The sequence below is a fragment of the Nerophis lumbriciformis genome, linkage group LG20 (genome assembly GCF_033978685.3).
Source record: "Nerophis lumbriciformis linkage group LG20, RoL_Nlum_v2.1, whole genome shotgun sequence".
Lineage (NCBI taxonomy): Eukaryota > Metazoa > Chordata > Actinopteri > Syngnathiformes > Syngnathidae > Nerophis > Nerophis lumbriciformis.
Window position 1 is genome coordinate 8,071,505 of NC_084567.2, and position 14,673 is coordinate 8,086,177.

Sequence of the window (14,673 nt, forward strand, 5' to 3'; positions counted from 1 at the left end):
CAGAGTCATACATGGCGATTATGTGGTCTCTGTCGCCATCTAAAGGCCAAACTCCGCCATCGCAGTTGCAATGACGTTAAATAAAATACACGTGAATGTAAACGCCGTCAACGAGACTAATTATCTCTCAATTGACCCCAAAACAACTGAACTTAGCACACGATGCACCAAACATGTACAGAAGTAGCAAGGCACGGCATTCAGTTCAAATGCTGCAACAGTATGTGACAAAACTTACATTTAGTCGTCAAGGCTGGCTGCCACCATGGATCGAAAGACTTGCTTTAAAGAGGAAATGACGTCACAGATTGACCTATAAACTTAAAGACACAGGAACATTACAAAACTGGTTAAAGGCACACAATAGGCTTTTGTACAGTATTAGTAGTATTAGTAGTAGTAGTATACTACATTCGTTTGGCGGATTCGCGATTTGTAATTAATGCAACCGGAAACACGTCACTTCCGTCAGAGCCTATTTGTCCCAGTGGAGCTGCCGTAGCATTGCAGCTGCTCTCGCTGCGTCATCGCACAGAATGTTCCAGTGCTGTGTCTGCTTTCATAACGGCCGAGACGTCCAACAAATATTTCAAAAATGTTGAAAGAGTTGGTGAAGGCGAGGTTAATGGCGGCGGCCGATGAAATATTTGCTCTGTTTGAAGGAACGATAGCGTCGTACGAGGAGGTACTTTCTCGAACAAAAGAGGAAAACGAGCGACAAAGACAACAACTGGAAGCTGTTGGCAATATTGACTTACACGTTGAAGGTATGTTTACATGTTCGCGTGTACTTTTAACACATTTGCATAAACACGTCTAATAGGGTAAAAGGAAACTACTTATTTGGGGAATTTTGCCTATTATTCACAATCCTAACGTGAGCATACTTGCCAACCTAGAGACCTCAGAATTAGGGAGATATTCAAGAGGCCCGCTGGGGGTGGGGTGGTGGGTGTATATATATATATATATATATATATATCAGTGACGTGCGGTGAGGTTAATGGCTGGTGAGGCACTGACTTCATCACAGTCAGATTTACAAACATATGAACCCTAAAGAGTATCTTATTCACCATTTGATTGGCAGCAGTTAACGGGTTATGTTTAGAAGCTCATACCAGCATTCTTCCCTGCTTGGTACTCAGCATCAAGGGTTGGAATTTGGGGTTAAATCACCAAAAATGATTCCCGGGCACGGGGCCGCTGCTGCCCACTGCTCCTCTCAAGGGGATGGGTCAAATGCAGAGGACACATTTCACCACACATAGTGTGTGTGGCAATCATTGCTACTTTAACTTAACTTTAACTTTACACATACAAAATGTAGCACACAAAAAAGCACATTTAATAAAATAAACGTTATTATGGTCTTACCTTTTACTTATCAATGAAGTCCATGCGCCGCTCCTTCTAAACAAAAGCATTGATAAGTTGTTTATAGAAGTCTTCCTTATCTTTCTTCAGTTTTAAAGGGGAACATTATCACAATTTCAGAAGGGTTAAAACCATTAAAAATCAGTTCCCAGTGGCTTATTTTATTTTTCGAAGTATTTTTCAAACTTTTACCCATCACGCAATATCCCTAAAAAAAGCTTCAAAGTGCCTGATTTTAACCATCGTTATATACACCCGTCCATTTTCCTGTGACGTCACACAGTGATGCCAATACAAACAAACATGGCGGATAGAACAGCAAGATATAGCGACATTAGCTCGGATTCAGACTCGGATTTCAGCGGCTTAAGCGATTCAACAGATTACGCATGTATTGAAACGGATGGTTGTAGTGTGGAGGCAGGTAGCGAAAACGAAATTGAAGAAGAAACTGAAGCTATTGAGCCATATCGGTTTGAACCGTATGCAAGCGAAACCGACGAAAACGACACGACAGCCAGCGACACGGGAGAAAGCGAGGACGAATTCGGCGATCGCCTTCTAACCAACGATTGGTATGTGTTTGTTTGGCATTAAAGGAAACTAACAACTATGAACTAGGTTTACAGCATATGAAATACATTTGGCAACAACATGCACTTTGAGAGTGCAGACAGCCCAGTTTTCATTAATTAATATATTCTGTAGACATACCCTCATCCGCTCTCTTTTCCTGAAAATTGATCTGTCCAGTCCAGTTGGAAATGCATCTGCTTTGAGTGTCGCAGGATATCCACACATTCTTGCCATCTCTGTCGTAGCATAGCTTTCGTCTGTAAAGTGTGCGGAACAAACGTCCAATTTCTTGCCACTTTCGCATCTTTGGGCCACTGGTGCAACTTGAATCCGTCCCTGTTCGTGTTGTTACACCCTCCGACAACACACCGACGAGGCATGATGTCTCCAAGGTACGGAAAACAGTCGAAAAAACGGAAAATAACAGCTGATTTGACTCGGTGTTTGTAAATAAACACTAGCAAAAGTCAGCTATCAATGGAGGTACAGTATTGGGAAGCCTTCATCATGGTTTTATGTACAGTTCATCCGGAAAATATTCACAGTGCTAGTCCAATCAATCTTTATTTTATTTGTTTTGCCACGACAATCTAATCTGAGAGCCTTCTAATCTAATTTGAACTATATTAGCAATGGGACTGTTTTCAATCAAGCAGATTTCAGATTCGCCTTTTAGGGTCTGCATGCAGAAGTACAATAACTTACACTTAGACTTAGACAACCTTTAATGATCTACAGGAGAAATTGTTCCACACAGTAGCTCAGATACAAAGGATTGAAAGTGTAAGGATAGTAAGGATCATGCAGGTATAAAGTAGACTAAAAATGTAGCGTAGTAGCAATATAAAACTTAACATTTATGTAATATTTACATATTATATATACACTATATGATATATACTGATATACTCTATTATATTTGTATACAATATATAACAATTACCATGTACAATATTACAGTATATGTAACAGCTGCAGCATAAAATAGAGAGTAGATCGTCTGCATTGTTTGCCCTCTGATTGTTTGATAGGAGCAAAACAAAACAAGAAATTTAGTTGGTGTCAGACATTCTGAAAAAATATATTTTTTAAGGTGGAAATTTCGGTAAATTCTAGAGACCGTAAGCAGTGTTAGGAAAACCTGCCTTACTTTTACTCGTACCGAGTAATCTAATTAATTAATTTAACGTACATTACAAAGCCGTTACCGATTCGTTTGATGTCATGTGCCACGCTGCTTTTCTGATATATGTGAACAAGACAGGGTCAGAAGCACAGCAAGTTCAATGCATAAAGTAACTTTTTACTAATGAAAGCAACAACCAGCACCACACTAAAATAAACTTCATATCAAATAGGAAGAGGCAACATCACACTGCAAACAATGCGCAGGCCAAGTACATGCACACTCTGACTACTACGACGAGGGAATAATGCACAACAACTCAATGATTGAAGTGACAAGCTTGAAATCTTACAATACCCAGTTTGTGGACAAAAAGATAAGACAGCCATCGAAGCACATTCAGTCACTTTATGAACTAGTGCTAACGCAATCCAGTGAAAAGAAAACTGCCGCTGCTAAGCAAACAAACAAAGCTGAGTAACAATGCTGCTCCAAACGCGCTCTTGCTGACGTCACATGTCATTTGGCAACAAGCATCGCCTTTTAGAAGGCGCGCACGTACACACTCTGCTCTCATGAAACTTCGCTCAACTATATATGCCTGATATTTGATTTTTTTTTCTTATTTTTAATTAATGCAATAATTACTTTTTCTAGTAATTAATTACATTTACTAAAGCGTAATTCCGTTAGTAATTGAATTACTTTTTTGGTAAAGTAACAAGTAACTATCATTACAGGGGAACATTATCACAATTTCAGAAGGGTTAAAACCATTAAAAATCAGTTCCCAGTGGCTTATTTTAATTTTCGAAGTTCTTTTCAAAATTGTACCCATCACGCAATATCCCTAAAAAAGCTTCAAAGTGCCTGATTTTAACCATCGTTATATACACCCGTCCATTTTCCTGTGACGTCACATAGTGATGCCAACTCAAACAAACATGGCGCATAGAACAGCAAGCTATAGCGACATTAGCTCGGATTCAGACTCGGATTTCAGCGGCTTAAGAGATTCAACAGATTACGCATGTATTGAAACGGATGGTTGTAGTGTGGAGGCAGGTAGCGAAAACCAAATTGAAGAAGAAACTGAAGCTATTGAGCCATATCGGTTTGAACCGTATGCAAGTGAAACCGACGAAAACGACACGACAGCCAGCGACACGGGAGAAAGCGAGGACGAATTCGGCGATCGCCTTCTAACCAACGATTGGTATGTGTTTGTTTGGCATTAAAGGAAACTAACAACTATGAACTAGGTTTACAGCATATGAAATACATTTGGCAACAACATGCACTTTGAGAGTGCAGACAGCCCAATTTTCATCAATTAATATATTCCGTAGACATACCCTCATCCGCGCTCTTTTCCTGAAAGCTGATCTGTCCAGTTTTGGAGTTGATGTCAGCAGGCCAGGGAAGCTAGGGTCGATATTCTTCTCTTGATCATCTTCGGTGGCATAAGGGATGGTGTGAGCCAAGACATCCAGGGGGTTTAGCTCGCTCGTCTGCGGGAACAAACTGCCGCCATTGCTTGCCGTGCTAGCAAGGTCCTTTGTCCCTGAATTGCTCACACACTCCGGCAGATTCAATGGGGGTCTGGCGGCAGATTTCTTTGACTTTATCGTTGGAAATGCATCTGCTTTGAGTGTCGCAGGATATCCACACATTCTTGCCATCTCTGTCGTAGCATAGCTTTTGTCGGTAAAGTGTGCGGAACAAACGTCCAATTTCTTGCCACTTTCGCATCTTTGGGCCACTGGTGCAACTTGAATCCGTCCCTGTTCGTGTTGTTACACCCTCCGACAACACACCGACGAGGCATGATGTCTCCAAGGTACGGAAAACAGTCGAAAAAAACGGAAAATAACAGAGCTGATTTGACTCGGTGTTTGAGAAAATGGCGGATTGCTTCCCGATGTGACGCCACGTTGTGACGTCATCGCTCCGAGAGCGAATATTAGAAAGGTGTTTAATTCGCCAAAATTCACCCATTTAGAGTTCGGAAATCGGTTAAAAAATATATGGTCTTTTTTCTGCAACATCAAGGTATATATTGACGCTTACATAGGTCTGGTGATAATGTTCCCCTTTAATCATTTTTTAAAAGTAATTTGTAAGGAAAAGGCAACCAACCCCAAAGCTGGCTAACTTACCCTACTGTTGAGAATGAAATGGATTGATTTTGTATATTAATACTCACCATCTCCAGGGAATATGATGTATTCTTTTCAGGTTATGTTATATTACGTTTTTGTCAGGTTTTAGATATATATTGATGTTTGTTACATTTGGCCGCAAGTCATATTTACAGCCCGTTTTTACGATCCGTCCTACCGCTTGTCCCTTATAATGCAGAATTACAAAATAAATTTAACTTGGGCATATCGGCTACAATGTTTCAGTTTAGAAGATTAATAGTTAACAGGTTTTTTTGCATTTATCTGTTTAGATTTAGTTGACTTCCTGTGTGAAAGAAAGGAAGGTGTTAGAAAAAATATATAAATGCGTATCAATAAGCAAGTAAAAAGCAAACACAATCCTTATGTGTTACAGATGTGTTTTTTTTTTTTAACTTTCTAATTTGTAATAGCTGACCGGGGACGTTTTTATAAGTAGATTTTGGGTGAGCACTCCAACCTTTCGCCCTCTCTTCATGCTTGATAAGAACCAGTCATTCATCCTCCGTATATTCAGCTTCAAAAAGACAACGTTTTAAATCCTCATTGTCCAAAAATAGCCATCTTCGTCATCTATTATGAAGTCTGCCATGATAAGAAAACACACACGTTTGGTTGCCGGAATTATAACACATTCATTTGCTGGCGGAAGTCGGAAGTGTGTTGCTATGGGCAGGGAAATAAATGCGGCAAGGAAAAGGGTTCCGGTAATGTTTACAATGACCAAAATACGGTAAATATTGTACATATTACATATTGTTATCAATGTGTCTGTTACTACATTTTATATATACTTGCAGTGTGTATATAAAACGTTGATGGAGGGTGTTGAAGTGGTTTTAGAGGGCTCTGCAGGCTACAATGGTGACTCACATAAGTTGCATCTTGCAAGCGCTTTTATTCTGTCTTCTAAATCCTAAATAAAGCAAAAACATATTTGTTCTTGTATTACATCACGATTGTGAAACATAGGCAAAATCCCCCCAAAAAGTGCAGTTCCCCTCTAAATTTGTAGAATTTTTCATAATCTTTACTATTGTAGATTTGTTATTGTTGACTTCGGCTGCGTCAAGCCTTTGTGTTGTTTCTTTTCTTGCCTTGTAGTCGACTCAAGATCAGAATCAGCTTCATTGGCCAAGTATTTAAAGGGGAACATTATCACAATTTCAGAAGGGTTAAAACCATTAAAAATCAGTTCCCAGTGTCTTATTTTATTTTTCGAAGTTTTTTTCAAAATTTTACCCATCACGCAATATCCCTAAAAAAAGCTTCAAAGTGCCTGATTTTAACCATCGTTATATACACCCGTCCATTTTCCTGTGACGTCACATAGTGATGCCAACACAAACAAACATGGCGGAAAGAACAGCAAGCTATAGCGACATTAGCTCGGATTCAGACTCGGATTTCAGCGGCTTAAGCGATTCAACAGATTACGCATGTATTGAAACGGATGGTTGTAGTGTGGAGGCAGGTAGCGAAAACGAAATTGAAGAAGAAACTGAAGCTATTGAGCCATATCGGTTTGAACCGTATGCAAGCGAAACCGACGAAAACGACACGACAGCCAGCGACACGGGAGAAAGTGAGGACGAATTTGGCGATCGCCTTCTAACCAACGATTGGTATGTGTTTGTTTGGCATTAAAGGAAACTAACAACTATGAACTAGGTTTACAGCATATGAAATACATTTGGCAACAACATGCACTTTGAGAATGCAGACAGCCCACTTTTCATCAATTAATATATTCTGTAGACATACCCTCATCCGCTCTCTTTTCCTGAAAGCTGTAGCCGCCATTATAATGTGCAGTGCTGTTTTTTAATTACCGTAAGTCTTGAACTAAAGGAAGTATTTCAATGGTTGAAATCTGCGCTTTTGGGTGTTATAGGAGTTATTACGATAATCTACGTCACAGCAGCTCAGACGTGGAAGAAACCAGAGTGGGCGGGGTTTGTTTTCAGAGCAGCCAACCCTTGAAACGCGTGTGTCAGAAACAGATGCGGAAGCCGATTTTTACGTGATCATATATCATATTGTAGGTGTTTATTACACTTTGCATTCACATTTTATACTATCAAGGAGCTGGTCTGAGAAGTAAAAGAGGAGCGACGTTCATATGTTGTTAATATTCAGTGTTTTATTGTTCATAGTTAATATTGTAAATCCTACTTTCTTTATTTGCATGTACATTTTGGGTGTCCCATTGAGTAAAAAAACTGTAAAATTCCATTCCATTTTTTTGAGGTGGTCTGTCATAACGTTTTGTGACTTTTCTAACCACTAGGCCTACTCAGTGGCCTAGTGGTAGGTTGTGAGTTCAAACCCCGGCCGAGTCATACCAAAGACTATAAAAATGGGACCCATTACCTCCCTGCTTGGCACTCAGCATCAAGGGTTGGAATTGGGGGGTTAGATCACCAAAAATGATTCCCGGGCACGGTCACCACTGCTGCTCACTGCTCCCCTCACCTCCCAGGGGGTGAACAAGGGGATGGGTCAAATGCAGAGGACAAATTTCACCGCACCTAGTGTGTGTGTGACAATCATTGGTACTTTAACTTTAACTTTAACTTGGTATTAGTGTTCCTGGAAAAAAAGGGACCCAAACACACATAATGTATAGCAGATTTGTACAGCTAAATGTGTATATATAATTATACACACATACACCTTGCCCCCCCAACCCCAGACACATTTTTCACTCAATGTGGCCACCGAGTCAAAATATTTGCCAAGCTCTGACCTAATAGATAATGGAAGGTTGTTCCACATTCTGGGCCCTGCCACTGAGAAGGCTCTATTTCAGTGGCTGGTGAGAAGTACTGATGTATACAAGTAATCAAAGAATAGAAATAGTAATTTACCATTTGAAAGTGTTGTTTAGTAAATGTTAACTTGAAAACAAACTAATGTGGTTTTTGTCAGGTTCAAACACTGATGACGTCTATTAAACAAGACAAGAAGCAAAGAATTAAACAGAGACAGAATTAAAGGCCTACTGAAATGCGATTTTCTTATTTAAACGGGGATAGCAGGTCCATTCTATGTGTCATACTTGATCATTTCGCGATATTGCCATATTTTTGCTGAAAGGATTTAGTAGAGAACATCGACGATAAAGTTTGCAACTTTTGGTCGCTGACAAAAAAGCCTTGCCTGTACCGGAAGTAGCAGACGAGTAGCGTGACGTCACAGGTTGTGGAGCTCCTCACATCCGCACATTGTTTACAATCATGGCCACCAGCAGCGAGAGCGATTCGGACCGAGAAAGCGACGATTTCCCCATTAATTTGAGCGAGGATGAAAGATTTGTGGATGAGGAAAGTGAGAGTGAAGGACTAGAGGGCAGTGGGAGCGATTCAGATAGGGAAGATGCTGTGAGAGGCGGGTGGGACCTGATATTCAGCTGGGAATGACTAAAACAGTAAATAAACACAAGACATATATATACTCTATTAGCCACAACACAACCAGGCTTATATTTAATATGCCACAAATGAATCCCGCATATCAAACACCTTCCTCCTCCCGTCCATATAACCCGCCAATACAACTCAAACACCTGCACAACACACTCAATCCCACAGCCCAAAGTACCGTTCACCTCCCCAAAGTTCATACAGCACATATATTTCCCCAAAGTCCCCAAAGTTATGTACGTGACATGCACATAGCGGCACGCACGTACGGGCAAGCGATCAAATGTTTGGAAGCCGCAGCTGCATGCGTACTCACGGTACCGCGTCTGCGTATCCAACTCAAAGTCCTCCTGGTAAGAGTCTCTGTTGTCCCAGTTCTCCACAGGCCAATGGTAAAGCTTGACTGTCATCTTTCGGGAATGCAAACAATGAAACACCGGCTGTGTTTGTGTTGCTGCAGCCGCCCACAATACACCGCTTCCCACCTACAGCTTTCTTCTTTGCTGTCTCCATTGTTCATTGAACAAATTGCAAAAGATTCACCAACACAGATGTCCAGAATACTGTGGAATTTTGCGATGAAAACAGACGACTTTATAGCTGGCCACAATGCTGTCTAGTTGTCTTTTTGTCTTGCAGACGTCCAGCAGGGGGGGAGCTCCGTTTTGAAGCAGGAGGATCCACAGCCTTGCCACGTTAAAGAAGAAGAAGATGAACTCGGAAACACTGGGGAAGGTTTTCGGCTGGAGCAGGTTGATCACGCTGTGGTCTCTGTGAAGGTTGAAGACCATGAATACAAACAACCTGAGCTTCATCACAGTCCAAGTAAGGAGAACAGAGGGCCGGAGCCTCCGAGCAGCAGCTCAGTACAACACATGACAACAGAAGCTAATGAAGACACCCAAAAACCTTTGAGCAGAGATACAGACTCTGAAGGTCTTACTGACAACAAGGACTCTAAATGCTCTAAAGGGACGTTAGTTAAAACCTGTTTTACCTGCTTAATTTGCGCTCGTCGCTATTCTTATGAGAGCCATTTGACTCGACACATGCGTACGCACACTAGAGAAAAACCTTTTAGTTGCACCGTTTGCAGTAAAGAATTCTCTCAAAAAGGCAACATGGTAGCACACATGACGACGCACACCGAAGAGAAACCCTTCGGTTGTTCAGTTTGTGGCGAAACATTCTCTCGAAAGTATTCCAGGGTAACGCACATGAGGACACACGCGGAGGAGAAACCTTTTATCTGCTCAACATGCGGCAAGGGTTACACTGTAAAGTCGTCTTTGGTTGCGCACCAAAGAACGCACACTGGGGAAACCCCCGTAAGTTGTTCAGTTTGCGGTAAAGGATTCTCTCAAAAGGAAGGCGTGGTGAGACACATGAGAACACACACAGGGGAAAAACCTTTTAGTTGCTCAATTTGCGGCAAAAGTTTCTCCCGAAAGACTATAAAGGTGTTACACATGAGAAAACACACCGGTGAAAATCTCTTTGAATGCTCAGTGTGTGGTGATGGATTCGCCTGCAAGGATGTGTTAAATGTACACATGAGGACGCACACGGGGGAGAAGCCTTTTAGCTGCTCGATATGTTGCAAACGTTTTGCTACAAAGGGCGTTTTGAATTCTCACCAACAAACGCACACCACCATAAAAACCCTCAGTTGCTCAGTTTGTGGGAAAAGTTTCTCTCAAAAGGCAAACGTGGTATTACACATGAGAACACACACCGGAGAAAAACCTTTTAGCTGTGCGGTTTGTGGGAAGCGATTCTCCCAAAAGTCACACATGCTGTCACACGCGTCAACACACACGAAGGACAAATCTTATATTTGCAAGGTTTGTGGCGAAAAGTTCGCTTACAAGACAACCTTGGACGAGCACATGAGAATACACGGAGGAAAAAAACCTTTTAACTGCACCGTTTGTGGTAAAAACTATGTCCACAGGCACACTTTGACGGCACACATGCGGACACACGATGGATAACAGACAGTTTCCTAAACACTTTATAAGAGAAAGTGGTTCTATCTTACTGTAATACAACCAAAGTAAGAACTGGAACTGTAATCCTGCAACATTAAAAGTGGCGTTGAGTCAAATACAGAGTGTAGGCTCTTAATAAAACGCGAGCTTTTTTTTTTTTTTTTTAATTCGGACAATGAGACTACTATTTTAAAGCAGGGGTGTCTGAAGTGTGGTCCGGAGGCAATTTGGTAAATCTGAAAAAAATTCTGAAAATACTGCAAAAAATATATAATACGAGACCAAACAGGTGAAATGTAACGAGAAAAAGTTGCAATGTTGACTCATGTAACATAAAGCTTTCATGCTTTTTTTCTGCAAAGCTGCATGACATTACTTAAGAAAAAAAAAAAGATTCAAAAGTAATGTTGTTATGAATTATTGACCTATTTAAGACTCCTATTGCTTCACATACAATATTCCACTTTGAAATATTTTTGGGGGGGAAATAGTGCATATTTTGTGTGTTTGCCATATAAAGAACTGAGTTTTATTTGAACAAAAAGGGCATCAATCAGACAAACAAAGCTTTAAAAATATTATTTTTTTTAAATACATAATCGACAGATAGATCTGAAGTTGATCTTGAGATTTAAGTGTTGAACGTAAAAAAAAAAAAAAAATATTTTTAACATTTATGAGTGGCTCCCCAATCATTTTTGTGGGATTTTTTTTTAAGAACTGTCATTGCTAAAAAAATTATGATTAATTAATTTAAATGGTGTTATGAATTATTGACCTACATAGGGCTTCTATTACTTCATATCAAATATTCCCCTGTGAACTTTTTGGGGGGAAGATATTGTATATTTTGTGTTTTTGCCATTAAAAACAGAGTTTTCTTGGACTAAAACAGCATCAAATATTAAAACTAACGTCTAACTTTATATTGATAGATGAAGTTGATCTAGACCAGGGGTGTCAAACTCATTTTAGCTCAGGGGCCGCATGGAGGAAGATCTGTGCACACGCGGGCTTGGACTATTAAAATCAAGGCATTAAAAATTAAAAATAAAGACAACTTCAGATTGTTTTCTTCGTCTTACTTTGGCCAAATATAGAACAAACACATTCTGAAAATACTACAATAAAAATATAGAAAAAAATACCGGCAGCGGTAAAGTTTATATCCATGAAGGAATGAGGAAGTGAATGTTTATAATTGAATACATTTACATATGCTTAAAAATGTGTTTTCTTTTGTATTTTTTTTTTTTTTGATAAATTAAGTAACGTTCATGACAACCTTTTTCCAAAACACGATATAGACTGTGAGATATAATAGGATAATGCATACATTAATCATTTGTTTTCAAAACCCTTACAAAAAAGTGGGACACCAAAAATTTACTGTGGGACCCCATTTGTATGACTTGATGGGGTCCCTGGGACCCCATTTTGAATATTCCTAGCACCAACACTGATGGAGTATTGGTGCGAGCACAACAGCAGCAGGCGGCTGTGGCCTGCGGGCCGGTTCTAATATTAATGAAATATAGATATAGATCATTCATTCCCGGGCCGGATCTGGCCCACGGGCCTTGACTTTGACACCCCTGATCTAGACTATATATATATATATCATTTTTATTGTATTTTTTTATTGTATTTTATATATATATATATATATATAAATTAAGTAAATATATATATATATATATATATATATGTGTGTATACTGTATATATATATGTATACTGTATATATATATATTATTTTATTTATATATATAAAAAATACAATTAAAAAATACAATAAAAATTATATATATATACATTTTTATTGTATTTTTTATATATATATATATATATACATATATATATATATATAAATTAAGTAAAATATATATATATATATATATATATATTATTTTTTATTTTTTTATTTTTTTTAAAATTATTATTATATATAATTGGGAAAAAAATGTAGAAACATTTTCATGACTGAGACCAACATTTGAGAGGGAAGGTTACAAAATAATCCATGTACTGTATTGATTGAGAAAATGAAAAGTATGGTTCCCCTAAGTGGAAAAAGTTTGGACACCCCTGAATTCTGCTATAGCCTAAGAGCACGGACAGCGAGCGTTGTATTGTTGCTTGAGTCAGCAGACTTTGTAAATGCATCCTATGTATTGTATACATTGTGGTTTGTCATTTGATTGTGATTGTACTTGTTAGAGGAAACTTTGAATACATATGTAATAATCTTATTAAATGTTATTGTTTATCCCTTTTCCTGTAAATTAATGGATGTTCTGATCTTGGTGGTTGCAAAACAAATGTATTTCGGGTACTTTGTGTGCATGTAAAACACTACTTCTCATCATCCTGCAAGACTGAACCTGACCGCAAAATGTATGTTTATTTGTGTACGTTTAGCAATACGTACTTCTGTACATATTTTGGGGGGGTCACATGCCATGTAATCAGGGAAAGTCCAAATAAAAGAGGAGGCCAAATTTAATTCTGAGCCAAATTTAATTCTGTCTCTGTTTGATTCCTTGCTTCTTGTCTTGTTTAATAGATGTCATCAGTGTTTGAACCTGACAGCGGGCGTCTGTGTACTGTAAGTGAACGGACACATACGGTTGATAGACAATTGCCATAGTCAATCAGATCATGAGTTGTTGTCAGTAAGGCCTTCCAGCTGGGCTTACGCTGTGATTGAATACTCACTTGGGAGTCCCAAGTGAGTATCCAATCACAAGTTGCGAAAACAGGAAGTGGCACAGGAGCCATACGAGCCATAGAAAGCCACAGAAAACACCGGTACTCACAAAGAAGGAGAGCAAAATGTTGATTAGGTGGCAGATATATACGAACCCCGTTTCCATATGAGTTGGGAAATTGTGTTAGATGTAAATATAAACGCAATACATCCATCCCATCCATTTTCTACCGCTTATATTCAATTGAATGCACTACAAAGACAACATATTTGATGTTCAAACTCATAAACTTTATTTTTTTTTGCAAATAATAATTAACTTAGAATTTCATGGCTGCAACACGTGCCAAAGTAGTTGGGAAAGGGCATGTTCACCACTGTGTTACATTACCTTTTCTTTTAACAACACTCAGTAAATGTTTGGGAACTGAGGAAACTAATTGTTGAAGCTTTGAAAGTGGAATTCTTTCCCATTCTTGCTTGATGTACAGCTTAAGTTGTTCAACAGTCCGGGGGTCTCCGTTGTGCTATTTTAGGCTTCATAATGCGCCACACATTTTCAATGGGAGACAGGTCTGGACTACAGGCAGGCCAGTCTAGTACCCGCACTCTTTTACTATGAAGCCACGTTGATGTAACACGTGGCTTGGCATTGTCTTGCTGAAATAAGCAGGGGCGTCCATGGTAACGTTGCTTGGATGGCAACATATGTTGCTCCAAAACCTGTATGTACATTTCAGCATTAATGGCGCCTTCACAGATGTGTAAGTTACCCATGTCTTGGGCACTAATACACCACCATACCATCACAGATGCTGGCTTTTCAACTTTGCGCCTAGAACAATCCGGATGGTTCTTTTCCTCTTTGGTCCGGAGGACACGACGTCCACAGTTTCCAAAAACAATTTGAAATGTGGACTCGTCAGACCACAGAACACTTTTCCACTTTGTATCAGTCCATCTTAGATGAGCTCAGGCCCAGCGAAGCCGACGGCGTTTCTGAGTGTTGTTGATAAATGGTTTTCGCCTTGCATAGGAGAGTTTTAACTTGCACTTACAGATGTAGCGACCAACTGTAGTTACTGACAGTGGGTTTCTGAAGTGTTCCTGAGCTCATGTGGTGATATCCTTTACACACTGATGTCGCTTGTTGATGCAGTACAGCCTGAGGGATCGAAGGTCACGGGCTTAGCTGCTTACGTGCAGTGATTTCTCCAGATTCTCTGAACCCTTTGATGATATTACGGACCGTAGATGGTGAAATCCCTGAATTCCTTGCAATAGCT

At 39.5% G+C, this 14,673-nt stretch overlaps 1 protein-coding gene across 1 annotated transcript; it reads left to right on the top strand.

Moving 5' to 3' along the window:
• The first annotated feature begins 531 nt into the window (after positions 1-531).
• LOC133619262 (uncharacterized) lies at positions 532-10,805 on the top strand. Its single transcript, XM_061980205.1, has 2 exons — positions 532-767; positions 9,327-10,805. Exons 1-2 carry the CDS (start codon positions 596-598, stop codon positions 10,679-10,681), a joined length of 1,527 nt encoding a protein of 508 aa, XP_061836189.1. The 5' UTR covers positions 532-595; the 3' UTR covers positions 10,682-10,805.
• Positions 10,806-14,673: the final 3,868 nt, after the last annotated feature.